The 13,832-nt window shown below is 50.3% G+C and overlaps 1 protein-coding gene across 1 annotated transcript in view; it reads left to right on the forward strand.

Annotated features, from left to right (window-relative positions):
- LOC105509646 (olfactory guanylyl cyclase GC-D-like) overlaps nucleotides 1-13,832 on the forward strand; it is a 39,714-nt gene that overhangs the window by 10,982 nt on the left and 14,900 nt on the right. The window contains 6 exon segments of the mRNA XM_011938969.1: nucleotides 2,043-2,117; nucleotides 2,120-2,181; nucleotides 5,318-5,481; nucleotides 6,111-6,156; nucleotides 6,159-6,308; nucleotides 12,848-13,022. Coding sequence (XP_011794359.1) covers nucleotides 2,043-2,117; nucleotides 2,120-2,181; nucleotides 5,318-5,481; nucleotides 6,111-6,156; nucleotides 6,159-6,308; nucleotides 12,848-13,022 — 672 coding nt within the window.

The following is a 13,832-nucleotide window of genomic DNA, read 5'->3' on the forward strand; positions in this document are numbered from 1 at the left end:
GGAAGCTGTGGACCTGGGATTGGGTGGACATTCCTGGTCCAAGTTCAGTGTTCTAAAATCTCTTGGAGTCATCTGTGGGGCACCCTCTTAGAGCCCAGCCAGGTCCGGCCAGAGCTGGATGCTCAGACTCCTCCCTCAGCTTTCAGCACTGTCCGTCAATCATGGCTATGCCTGGGCTGTGGACAGTATGCCTGGTGCAGTGAGGGGAGCATGAGACCTGGCCTGGCCTGGGGCAGGGGTTCCCAGCATGTTCACATGTGAAGACTCCATTTTAATGTCAAAAATGGTTAGAGCCTCACATGCTACTATTTGACTTCTAATATCCACTAACTGAGAACATATCCAATGATAAAATCTGCTGTGAAATCAGCAACACTTTGACATGGGTTTGTATTTTATTCATTGCAGTGCCATCTGCATACCTTTGAAAAACAGCAGTACACGTGTGCATGTGGTGTATGGTTGGTTCCATCAGCACACAGTCCTTTGTAAGCACATATGACTTCCCAGATCCCCCACTCTGGGGCCCTCAGGGTCTAACGCCTGTAGGCTGGGAACCTCTGGGCAGAGGAGATCATGCAGGCTGGGTGCAAACCAGGCCCAGGTCTAGTGTCTGCTTTTGACTGGCCCTGTGTGGGTACCTGATTTCACTCCCAGGAGCCTCAGTTTCCCTGTCTATAGAATGGGATGGTGACTCCTGCACTATCCCCAACAAGGCCAAAAAGGGATGGGAAGGGGACTGAAACCCAGAAAGAAATTTCTCCTCTCTGGCTCCAAGGGCTCCCACCTCCCTCACTCACGAGAGGAGGATCCCGGCCATCTTCGGAGGAGATTAACCTACTCTGCCTTGTGGCAACCCTTGCAAGTACGTAGTGTGGTTGTGCCCATCTTCCAGGTGAGGAAGCTGAGGCTCAGAGAGGTGATGCACCTTGTGTGGACCGTAAATGGGTCATCTAAAGTCCCGCTCTGATCTGTGGACTCCAGAGCCTGAGCTCGGTGTCAGCCCCTCTTCCTCCCAGCCTACTTTAGAATCACTTGGCTCCGCATGGCTCTCCAGCAGCCCCCTGAGGCAGGGGTTATTTCCATCAGTTGTTAGGTGGGGAAATTGAGGCTCAGAGTCACAGCAGAACTAGAACACTGACTTAGCCTGGTGTGGAGACAGGATGACGTGTGGCCAGGTTTTCTTGAGTACAGAATCGTAATGATGATGATAATGATAAGCAGGCAGTGTTGTTCACACCTGCCGGGAACCGGCACGCCAGTGTCTGAGTGGCAGGGCTGCAGGAAAAAGCTGCACTGTCAAGGTTTCAAGATCATTGGCGGTTGTCGTTGGCAACAGAGTAGCGGCAGTTGTTGCGGGGCCTGAGTGTGGGGGAGAGTCTGCCAGGTGCCGGGCACCTAACATCCATCATCTTCCACCTCAGCACTCTTCTCAGGAAGGCAGTTTATTCAAGATCAGCCTGACTAACATAGAAAACCCCGTCTTTACTAAAAATACAAAATTAGTCGGGCATGGTGGTGCATGCCTGGAGGCTGAGGCAGGAGAATCACTTGAATCTGGGAGGCGGAGGTTGCTGTGAGCCAAGATCGCGCCATTGCACTCTAGCCTGGGCAACAAGAGCGAAACTCTGTCTCAAAAAAAAAAAAAAAAAAAAAAAAAAAAAAAAAAAAAAAAAAAACAGAAAAGAAAAAGGAAGGCAATTTATTATGCTCATTTCACAGATGGGAAGACTGAGGCTCAGAGAGATCATTGTCTTCTCCACCATCCCCTAGTATTGTGATGGCAGATACGGAATTCAAAACCAGCTCGCAGTTCTCCTGGCTCCCAGTCTGAGACCCTTTCCTTGGCCACACCCAGGGTAGACCCAGGAGAGCAGCAATGCCGCGTCCACTGGCCAGCCATACCCTGGACACAGGAGCTGAGGAATATCCTCAGGCCCAGAACCTGGCACTGCTGTAAGCCTACCCTGCCCACACTCTCAGGATCTGAGGCTAGGCTCCTTTCATGAACCCCAGGCCCATCCACAGGGTGTTTGTTGCAGAAATCATCAGGAGGGTGGCATATCCCCCTCCTCTGTGCTGGCCGCTGGTGACCCCTGATCACAGGCCACATGAGTGCTGAAGCAGTGCTGGGAGGAGGCTCCAGAGAACAGACCTAGCGTGGACCAGATCTACAGCCAGGTGAGTGCTCGCCAGAGGAGTGGGTGCTCACAAAAAATGGCCCATTTGTTCAGCTCACTTAGCCTACTGCAAGCCCTGTGCTTTCCCTGGGACCTGGAAAGTCATGCAGTAAGAGGCAACTGCTCAGCACTGTCACCCCTGAGGTCCGCCCTTTAAGGAGAGCTTTCTCAGGACCACTGGTTCCAGGGACATTTATCCCCTGCCTTCCTGAGTGTCAAGCCCCACGCTAAGGGCCATGCTTCCCTCCTTTCATCCTCACCACAGCCCTCTGAAGAAACAGTGTTAGTTTCTTGGCTTCGTGGGAGAGAAATGAGGCCTGGAGAGGCGGGGGGACTTGCCCAAGGTAACTGAGTGAGTGAAAGGTGGGGCTGGAGTCCAACCCAGGTCTGTCTGTCTGCAGAGCTGCGCCAGCAACCCCACCTTGTACCAGGCCTCCTGGCACCAGAGGAGCGAGGCCATTGTGGCTGTGGAGACAGTACTACTTCCTGAGTCAGTGAGGGGAAAATGTGAGGGGCCCTGGGGCACCCCCAGGACTGCCTTGGGGATTTCAGTGGGAGGGGCAAGGCAAGTCTGTGCAAGCTGGCAGGGCAGCAGTGGAATGTGTGAGTGAGCAGTGGAGTGAACATGACCAAGCTGGCTGATGGCGTCCATGGGGCCAACCCATCAGACCCAAGGGGACAGTGCCTCCCCTCCCCATCCTCCACTCCCCAGCCGTGGTGGAGAGTTGCCAAGGAGCAGTTTAGGGAGCAACAAAGGGGTTAGGAGAGGTGACGAGTGGGAGAGAAGCAGCAAGGCAGTCCAAGGAGACGCACGCAGGTGTCCTTTGAGAAGCCCTGCCCATCACCTGTCTTCCCACACCCCCTCCACACTTAGCTCTGGCATCGGGGTGGTACCCCACTCCACAGATGAGAAATCTGGAGCTCACAGTAAATGACCTCTAAGCAGTCACCATAATGGTGGGTAGCAGCACTAGGATGAGCAACCAGTTTATAAAGCACCAGCCTGGGATCTTTCCAGGGGATCAGAGGTTGCCATGGCCAGTGAGGTGGGGAAGAACTCTTGCCCTGACTGAGGGGCGACTGTGGGATTCTTGCCCAAGATTCCTGCCCAAGGCCCAACAGCAAACAAGGCTGAGATGGGCACACATGAATTCAGCCTGAAGAAGGGGGAAATGGCATCATACTGTGGGGAGGTGAGGGTGCCTGGATTCACATCTATGTGAGAATCCAATGGATATCATCCCACTTACCCACTGTTTGACCTTGGACAAGTTAATGTTCCTATTGGGCCTCAGCCTCCCTGTATGTTTCCTGGAAAGATAACTAACCCTGGCCTAACTCTCCAGATAGGTGTGACCATCCAGTGAGATAACTAATTTTTTTTAAATGTAGTTCTTTGAGAAGGAGAGAGTGAGTAAGGTACAAGAGAAAGAACACTGACATTAAAGCCAAAAGGCCTGGGTTTCGGGAGGCAGAGGTTGTGGTGAGCTGAGATCACGCCATTGCACTCCAGCCTGGGCAACAAGAGTGAAACTCTGTCAAAAAAAAAAAAAAAAAGCTTAGGTTTATATTCATTTCACATTGTTCTAGGAGTAGTAGCCAATGCAATTAGGCAAGAAAATTAATATTGCAAAGGAAGAAGAAATATGTATAATTCCAAATGATAAAATAATTCATTGGGGGTCTGGTGATAAAATTAATATAAAAGACTTTAATTTGAAACTCAGATCCACCACTGTGTGCTCCTTGGCAAGTTATTCCACCTCTCAGATACTTTGTCACTTCATTTATGAAATGATGACCTTCCACGCAGAGGTGACCTTGGAGTTGGCTTCAGGTCCTTGTTGATGTCTCAAGGTCATCAGCTGTCATGCCCACCCCGTAAAGCTTGTGCCTCTGCTTTTCTTGGTCAATACAAAATAGGTACACTTCAGGGCTGCTGCCACTCCCTACCTTGCAGACATTTGGCTGAGAGACGTGGCATTAATGGAGGCTGGATGTACATACCTACACACACATAACACACACACACACACAGAGCACACACACACACTCACAAGTTCAAGATGCTGGATTTTGACAAGCATGAACCCCTTCACTTTGACCATCACTGATTTGCTTCTCCTACTGACTGCACTCTGGGAAGGTGCAAGCCACACTGGGTAAGGTTTTGGCAAGTCTTCCTAGGAATATTGCTGCCAGATTTCCTGTAAGATTGTTGAAAATGCAGTTTATGATCACACATACGGGTTCTTATACAAAGAACTAAGAGGCTCTTCTCTTTGCTTGGCACTAGGAGTAGCTATATTTCTTTTGAGCAATTAGTTTAATGTTCCATTGTCTTATGGACCCCATGGATTGTGTAATCTATATTTCCCTCTTTGTTTTGTTGCTAGGAAGTTCATATCCAAAATGGTGACCAAATTCTAGCATGGATTTTGCATACAGATTTCAGTCCTAGATTTACCTTTCTTTTTTTTTAAAAAAAAGCCTTTACTCTCCTTTGGTCCTAATATCTGCACATATTTATTCTTTTATTGTGTGGTACTGCTTTTATTCTTCTTCATCCTTAAAATTTTGGAGGAACAAAGTAGAAATAGAGATAGATTATACATATAAATAATCTATATATATTCTTTCTATCTATCCACCCATCCATCCACCTACCCTTCCATCTGTCCATCCATCCATCTATCCATCCATCCATCCATCCGTCTGTCCATCTGTCCGTCCATCCATCTGTTTGTCTATTATCTATCTATCTATCTATCTATCTATCTATCTATCTATCTATCTTTGAGAAGAACAAAGAATCTCACAGTGCTGTTGTGAGACCCAGTGCAAGAGGGTTGTGTTTGTTAACCATAATGCTGTGCTGGGTACAGGCTCCTTTGCAAAGTCCTCTTGCTGCCTGCCCACCCTACACAAAATTAATCCATTAATCTGACAGAAAGCTGACTGCACTTTTCCCTTGTCAGAGCCACCGTCCCCCTGTCATTTACATATCTGTTCCCCACAACAATGCAGCTCCTTCAAGCAGGGATTCTGTTTGGTGCATTTCCGTGGCCCCAGACTCCCAGCTGAGGACCAGGTGTGCTGACTTTCATGTCATTTTGGCATTTTTGTTCCATCTTCAGTTCAAAAGCATCAACCAAGGCAAGAAGACAAGTTTTGCTGACTCCATGCTGCGGTTGCTGGAGAAATATTCCCAGAACCTGGAGGACCTGATCCAGGAGCGGACTGAGGAACTGGAGCTGAAGAGAGAGAAGACAGAAAGGCTGCTCTGTCAGATGATTCCCCTGTGAGTGGCCCCTGGACTTGAGTGTGCCTCTAGCCTCAGCTCTAAGCCCAGGGCCTGTAATATAGTAGGTGCTCAGCAGATCTGGATTCCGTGAATGTATTCAATTCACTCATCCATGTTTATTTATCTAACATTCTTCTTATGCAGCACATTACTTTGTTTAGTTAGTTTAGTTAGTTTTGTTTATTATTATTATTTTAGATACAGGGTCTCACAATGTTGCCCAGGCTGGCCTCAAACTCCTGCCCTTAAGTGATTCTCCTTCCTCAGCCTTCCAAAGTGCTGGGATTATAGGCGTGAGCCACTGCACATGGTTCATACAACATACTTTTATAGAGCCCTCACCATATGCCAGGTACTCTGTTGGGCACGTGAGTGGAATTTCTGCTCTCTCACATCCTTGGGAGCAAGGAGCTAGGCACAATGCTTCCCCCACCCCAATATCACTTCACAGGAAGTCATGTCCAGACAGGGCAAGTATTCACTCCAGGGCAGTCAGCACACCAACGGACTTGTACCAGATCTGCTGATGCTCAACACAGTTTCCTCCCAAATATCCCTTCCTAGCCTCCAAACTGTCAAAAATAGGCCCTCATACCTTATGTGTCTGGCCCCTCCCATCCCTTCAGGTCTGTGGCCGAAGTTCTGAAAATGGGGGTAACTGTGGAACCACAGGGGTAACTGTGGAACAGGTTAGCATATACTTCAGTAATATTGTAGGTTTCACCATCATCTCAGCCCTGAGTGAACCCACTGAGGTGGTGGGCTTGCTCAATGATCCCTACATGCTGTTTGATGCTGTTCTGGGCAGCCATGACGTGTGTAAGGTGAGAATACCAGGAGGCTGGCATTCCATTCCTCCCTTTACTACTGTGTCTTGACGGTACATTTAGTTCCATTCATTTATTTATGTGTTTGTATCAGCTAGCTATTGCTGTGTAATAAATACCCCCCAAAACTCAATAGGGTAAAATGATAAGCATTTACTATTGTTCACAAGCCTATGGGGCCACCAGAAGGTTCTTCTGGACACACTCACGCATCTGTGGTCAGCTATGGGTGAGGTGGCAGCTCTGCTGATCTCAGTTGGGTTCTCTCATGTCTCTGGAGCCTTGGCCAAGAGAACTCAGCTCTGTTCCGCAGCCTATCTTCCTCCAGCAGGCTAGTCCAGGATTGTTGACGTGATGTGGCAGGGTTCTGAGAGAGAGGACAGAAGTACACAAGGCTCTTGAGATCTAATCTGGGATCAGGCATATTACAATTTCTGATGTATTCTATTGGTCAAAATGAAAGACTAGTTCAGATTCAAGAGGTGAGGAAACCAAGTCCAGCTCTTGATGGGAGAAGCTTCAGAGTCTCGTTGCAATGAGGTGAACATGGAGTGGGTGAAGGATGTGGGCAATTTTGCATTTAATGGACCACAGTGTTTACTTGTCCATTCTCTGTCTATCCATCCCTTTACAATCTTATCAGCAGGCATTTCTGTGCTGGACCCTGTGCTGGGCATGAGCAGATAGATGACTCAGCTCCCACTCCTATGCTCAAGGAGCTCTCAGACCTATAGGTAAAAGATGATGACCCGCAGTGAAAGTAATAATCCTGGGAGGCGGAGGAGGCTGAGAGGGCCCCAACCCAGCTAGGGGTAGATGTGTAAAGAGCAGGGAAGACTTTCTGGAAGAGGTGCTGTCTTCCCAGCATTGTCCCATCTGGGAGTGGCAGCCCCAGGCAGACAATGGGTGAAACATGTGCTAAAGCCTGAGGCTTCAGAGGGCCTGGTGAGTGTGGGGAAGCTGAATAAGCTGGGCTGACTGGGCATGAATGGGCCAGGAGTGGGGAGCTGGGGGCACTGGAGAGGACAACAGAGGCCTCAGCAGGGACTTCAGGCCGCTCCCTGTGCACCTCTCAGTCCTGGGTTTGAGTCCCAGCCTGGCCACCAGCTTCTGTGTGGCTTTGGGCTAACAGCTTCCCCTCTCTGGGCCTCTGTTTCTTTGACTGTGAACACGAATGGTGACCACAGTTCTGGGAGGGCTCACAGAGGATGGGAGGATCCTGCCCCCCATGCACAAGTGAATGTCAAGCACGGAGTGTGAGAGGGAGCCACCTCCTGCCCGCCCCTCCTCCATTCTACCCGTGCTGTGGGGACCTTCCAACCCCAACACTGCCCCTTGTTCTGATCTAGAGGGTCTAGGGGCAGCTTCAGACATGGTGGGGAAGGTATGGAGGGAGGTCCCAGGAAACACCACGCCAAGGCTCTATTGGCCTTAGCCCTAATTTGTGACTCACCAGCCTGTCCAGCCACAGCCCTCCACAAAGGCAGGGACAGGGGAGGGCCAGGCCCCGAGGGCTGGAGCCAGATTGAAAAGGATGCCTTGGGAGGAATTTTTCAAGGACACGATGAACTCTGAGATGCCAGACAATCTGCTGATAGCATTATTTATAGTATCCCAACAACAATAATTGCCAACACTTATGGAGTGTTTAGTGTATACTGGATGCTAGTATTAAATGCTTTATATGTATTAGCCCATTTATTCAGCAAAACAATTTATGAAGTAGGGCCTGGTACTGCTAATTTATATATGAGGAAAATGAGGCAACAGAGGCTAAGTGGCTTGTTTGTTAACATAATCTCAGTGGGATCTGAGGCCAAGATTTGGTCCAAAGGCCCTTCGTCAGGGAGGCTCACCATCCCCATGAGATAGACATCCTCAGGATAAAGCTGCGGGTTCATAGTGGTCCACAAGCCCTCCAGGAGCTGCCCCACCTACCTCCCCAGTTGTGTCTCCACCTCTGCAGGCCTCTGGATCCTCACACATGCCTCGCTATCTCTAGCCCCCAGGCCTTGGTACCTCTGTTTCTCCTCCTGGAGCAGTGCCCTCCCTCCCCTTCACCTAGCTCCCTTCTGGCCGTGTGTCTGGTCTCAGGTTAGCCTTCCCCCCGTCCCAGACACAGTTAGGGGCGCCTGTTTGATGCTTGCATAACTCCCCCCACATTGCACTTTATGGTTCCACCCTGAATCACTCCCCAGTGGCTGGCAGTGTCCAGCACATCATAGATCCTCAGGAAATGTGTGTTGACAGAATGAGGAGGACACTGAGGCACAGAGAGGGAAGTGACCCGCCTGAGGTCACACAGCTGGCCAGCAGCAAAGCCAGAACAGGAACCTACAGCATCCACCACGGTGCTCCATCCACTGCACCATACTGACCGACACGCACCCACAGGACCTGCGCCACCGACACCCAAGGGTGCAGCTTCCCTCCTGTTCCCCATTCAGGACCTTAGATCCCCGCCCTGGCCCGCGGTTCCAAGGCGTTCCTGAGTTTCCCTCTTGTCTCCAGAGTCGCCCTGGCCCCACAGCCCCAGGAAAAGATTCCTCATCTCATTTCGCTGAGCCCCACAGCTTTGATCTGCCCTGAGTCACCCTGGCCTCATCTTTTCCTCCGCTGCTAATCTTTCCTCACACATGTGTCGCCTGGCTCTGAATCATCCTTTCTGATCTGCTCTGAACTCTGGCCAGGAGGTCTGCATCTTTCTGGCAGAATGAAATGAAATCAAACAAGGCCCACACAACCCTCCAGATGTGGGGAAAGAGGAGGCCCCTTCTTCATGATGTGCGAGCATCTCTCATCACTCATGTCATCCACCTCGGTTTCCCCTTCATCCCCAACAGGATCTGGTTACTGCTCTTTAATCCGGTCTGGGTTGGGAGGCAGCCAGGCAATCATTTCCTGGTTTCGCAGGGGTCTGCGATTCCCTCCCACGCTCGCTGAGTGTGCACTTTCATGGACATGACTCCAGAGCGGAGCCATTGGGGTCTGTCGCGGAGGCAAGGCCTCAGCCCCACCTGTGGCTCAGCCAGGCGTAAGTCTTGCCCTGGCCCTACTGCCAAGCCACCCTGGGCATGTCACCTCTCTGAGCCTCAGTACTCCATTTATAAAACAGGGATGAAAGTGTCTCTGGTATAGGATTGCTCTGCAGATTAAGGAATGTGAGAGAAAGCGCCATTGTTCATTTAGTCATCACCTTACCCTTGGGCACCTGCCACATGCCAGATGCTGAGGCATCCCTGAAAGCACAGAGGGAAGGGACAGCATTAGTTAATCGCCTACAGAGGGCTCACTTGGCTGGGGAAATTTCACAACTGATCTCATCTAACCCTTTCAGTGCCTGTCGGGGTATGGATAACTATCCTTACTGTAGAGATGAGGACACAGGCACAGGGAGGGTAAATGACTCACTCGGGGTCACACAGCAAGTCAGTGGTGGGGTTAGAATTCACATCTGCGTTTGATAGTAGGGACCCTTTGCATGCACCTCTCCCCTGGCTGTTTCTCCCATCTGTGAAGGGAACCACTGCCTCACTTTCAGCTGAGAGCCCACTATGATAGGCAACTTTGAGTACGTCACCTTTATGAGTCCCTGGAGAACATGCCTGTGCCTGGTCAGCTTTCTGTCTCTAGGGTTAAGGAGTGAATGTTAACCACCCTGCGCGTTCCCTTCCAGCTCAGGCATCAGGCAGGTCAGCAGCTTAGAGATCAGCTTTAGCAGATCAGAGAATGTGGTCTGGTTGTATGGCCACCGCGGGGCTTTCTACTCCTCTCCCCTAGTCTGGACTGTGGGGTCACACATCTGAGGCAGGGCTGGGTCCCCAGAGCTGGTGCACCCTCCCTGTATCACAGCTGCACACCCAGCAGGCAGGGTGAGAGCAGAACCTCCTCAAAGGGAGAGAGAAAGGGCCCAAGCTATGTGCAGCAAGAGGCAGCGTAGTGCACAGACTCTGGAACTGGACTGACCAAGTTCAAACCCAGGCACTGGCTGCAAGTGACCTTGGCAAGGGACTTAATGCCTCTGACCCAGTTTTCACCTGCAAAATGGCCTTAGTAATGGTACCCATATCCCAGAATTCTTGTGACCATCCAATGCGTTCATAATTGCAAAGGCTTTGGGACTGTGTCTGGCACATAGTAAGCACTATATTAGTGTTTAAGAGGCACTTAGTCCTTTTTCCAGTCTTGCCTATCAAGTAAGGCATTCCTCCTCCTGCAGTGAGGAAGAAGAGAGAGCAGGGAAAGCCAGGAGTCTCTCATAATTTTCCCTCCTGGGGAGTGGAGTGGAAAATCTCTTTTGTGGAAAGGTGCACAGCTTGGGGCAGCCCTGCCACCACCCCTGCCACTCTTACCACCAGTCAATGAATGCTGGGTGGACAGCAGCAGGCAGGCCACAGGGCGGGAGAGCAGGCCACAGCCCAGAGGAGGGAGACATCTTTCTTGCTGGGGACTGGTAAGATTCTGTGCCCTAGATTACATGTGAGCGGGACTGATGGAGGGGTGGGACTTCAGCAGATAGAGACTGGGGAGAGTTTTTCCGGCAGAGGGATCTGGTGCTCCAGGCCTCAAGGTGAGCAAGCACTGGGTGTCTCTTGAAATGGTAGAAAAGGTTTCTGTCTGGCTGAAGCGTGGGGAACCAGAAGCAACTAGTAGAAAACGTCAGGCAATCATGCAGATGAAGGAGGCCCTTGATAGCTAGGCCAGGGGGCCTGAATTTTAAACCACTGACCATAGGGAGCAAACTGAAGTACATATCAGAGCGGAATGTGATGTGATTAGGGCAGATCACCTTTTGGTAGTGCGGTGGAGGATAGCCAGGGTGAGGGAGAGATCACAGGGCTGTGTGGGCGTTGGTAGTCGGGCACAGTCCACACTTGTGTGTCGCGTGAGAAATTTTTTGAATTACAGCGCCCCCTATGGGCGGTGGTGCATCACTATTCTTGTGCACCAGATACTAAGTGCAGAAGTGCCTGGCAGGGGAGGCTCTGCTGCCCAGGACTGGTGAGGCCAACACGTGCCTGCTGTAGGAGGAACAGTGCAGGAGCCGGGAAAGACTCAGAGGGTAAAGTTGCTGTCTTCACCCTGGCAGGCTTGGCCTGTGGCAGGGGAGAAGGCTATGCTTCATTCACATCTGTATTCCGAGCACCTGAAACAGGGCCTTAGGAACAGAAGAATGTGCTTAGGAAAGGTATACAGGTACAGTTCAGGGGGTGGAACTGGAACCAACCGGTGAAAGGCAGGTTTTAACTCAACTCAAGTTTTGAAAATCAGAGTTACAGCCGGGGGCAGTGGCTCACACCTGTAATCCCAGGACTTTGGGAGGCCGAGTAGGGCAGATCACCTGAGGTCAGGAGTTCGAGACCAACCTGGCCAACATAGTGAAACCCCATCTATACAAAAAATACAAAAATTAGCCAGGCATGGTGGCTCACGCCTGTAGTCCCAGCTACTTTGGAGGCTGAGGCATGAGAATCACTTGAATCCAGGAGGAGGAGGTTGCAGTGAGCTGAGATTGTGCCACTGCACTCTAGCCTGAGCAACCTTGGTAAAAAAAAAAAAGAAGAAGAAGAAAAAGAAAGAAAGAACAGAAAGAAAGAAAGAAGAAAAGGAAGAAAGAAAGAAGAAAGAAAAGAAAGAAGAGAGAAAGAAAGAAAGAAAGAAAGAGAAAGAAAGAAAGAAAGGAAGGAAAGAAAGAAAGAAAGAAAGAAAGAAAGAAAGAAAGAAAGAAAGAAAGAAAGAAAGAAAGAAAGAAAGAAAGAAAAAAGAAAGAAAAGGAAGGAAGGAAGAAAGGAAGAAAGGAAGAAGAAAATCAGAGTTGCCTAAAGAGAGAAGTGGCTACTGAAGAAGGAGAAACTTTCCTATCAAGGGATGTGAATAGGTGAGAACAGCCACTGGGGTGGGGGAAATTGGGTGGGTGACCAGCAAAGCCCCTTCCAGTTAGGAGATTCCAAAACTGTGATGATGAGGAGGAGGACGACAGCAGCCTCTGTGTATTCAGCATTGGTATGCCTGCTTCTGTAAATACTTCACCTCTAACATTCATTCCACATAAGAGGAAACTGAGGCTCACCCAGGTGAAGTTGTCCAGGTAAATGGCAGAGCCAGGGCTTGAACCTACATTTGTCTCATTCCAAAACCTACATTCTTTCTAGTACACCTTTGGAAGGCCAGCAGGGTTTGGAAAATGGGAAGCGTCCTCTAAGTATATACAGTCCTCTCCAAATTAATCCCTGATCTGCCACTATGGCCTTGAACAGATGGGGTACCCAGGTCTGCCACCAAGGAGCTCAGGGCCTGAGACCAGAGACAAAAAAAAGAGCCATTGTCGCCTGGAATACAGACAAAGGGGATCTGAAATATACAGATCCAATCGTTGCTAAAGTGCCTGGAACTGGAGGCCTAGCAAAGATGGCATTGTGGGCCAGAGACCCACGGGGCGGGTTGGGACTCCCAAGAAGCAGCCATGTGTAGCAGGATGTGCGGTAGGCCAGGGAGGATATGTTCTCAGGCTGGAGTGTGAAGGCTGCTGTTTCTAGGTGGAGACCACTGGGGATGCCTACATGGTGGTGTCGGGGCTGCCTTGGCGCAATGGGAGTCAGCATGTCGCTGAAATCAACAACATGGCCCTGGATATCCTCAGCTCTGTGGGTGACTTCTGGATGAGGCATGCACCCAACGTGCCCGTTTGCATGAGGGCTGGCCTGCATTCAGGTACGGGCTAGGGGCCTCCGGGGTGAGGGGCCACATCCATCTCCCAGTCTTCCCTGGGGCACTGGCTGGGACGCCTCCAGTGGCATGCTTCTGGATGTCTGAGATTCTAAAACTCTATGGTAAAAACATTCTATGTTTCTTTTTCCTTACATTATTTTAAGGTCCTAATTATGTTATAAATAAGAGAGTCAGGCCGGACATGGTGGCTCACGCCTGTAGTCTGAGCATTTTGGGAGGCCCAGGCATGCGGATCACAGGAGGTCGGGAGTTTGAGACCAGCCTGGCCAACATGGAGAAACCCTGTCTCTACTAAAAATACAAAAATTAGCTGGGTGTGGTGGCACACACCTGTAATCTCAGCTACTCGGGAGGCTGAGGCATGAGAATCGCTTGAATCCGGGAGGCAGAGTTTGCAGTGAGCCGAGATGGTGCCACTGCACTCCAACCTGGGTAACGGAGTAAGATTCTGTCTCCAAAAAAAAGAGAGAGAGAGAGAGAGAGAGAATGTGTGATGCTGATAGTCTGATGGAAGAGGCAGGACAGAAACCTTCTGTGGTCATGCAAACAACCAAATGTTTCCTAGGATGGGTCTGGGAGAGCCCTCAGAGTCATGAATATACCCTTCCCATGTCCCTGCTCCTTCCACCATGGTTCCCATCACCTGCAGGATAAAGTCCACTGGCACTGCCACCACCACCCCACCACCACCATAGCTTCTCCAACCCCATCTCCCACCACTCATTCCTTTGCTCACTATACTTCATCAACAGTCTTCTTTTCCAGCTTAGGGCCTTTATACATACTGCCACC

The sequence above is a fragment of the Colobus angolensis genome, unplaced genomic scaffold (genome assembly GCF_000951035.1).
Source record: "Colobus angolensis palliatus isolate OR3802 unplaced genomic scaffold, Cang.pa_1.0 Scaffold179, whole genome shotgun sequence".
In the NCBI taxonomy this organism is placed as follows: domain Eukaryota; kingdom Metazoa; phylum Chordata; class Mammalia; order Primates; family Cercopithecidae; genus Colobus; species Colobus angolensis.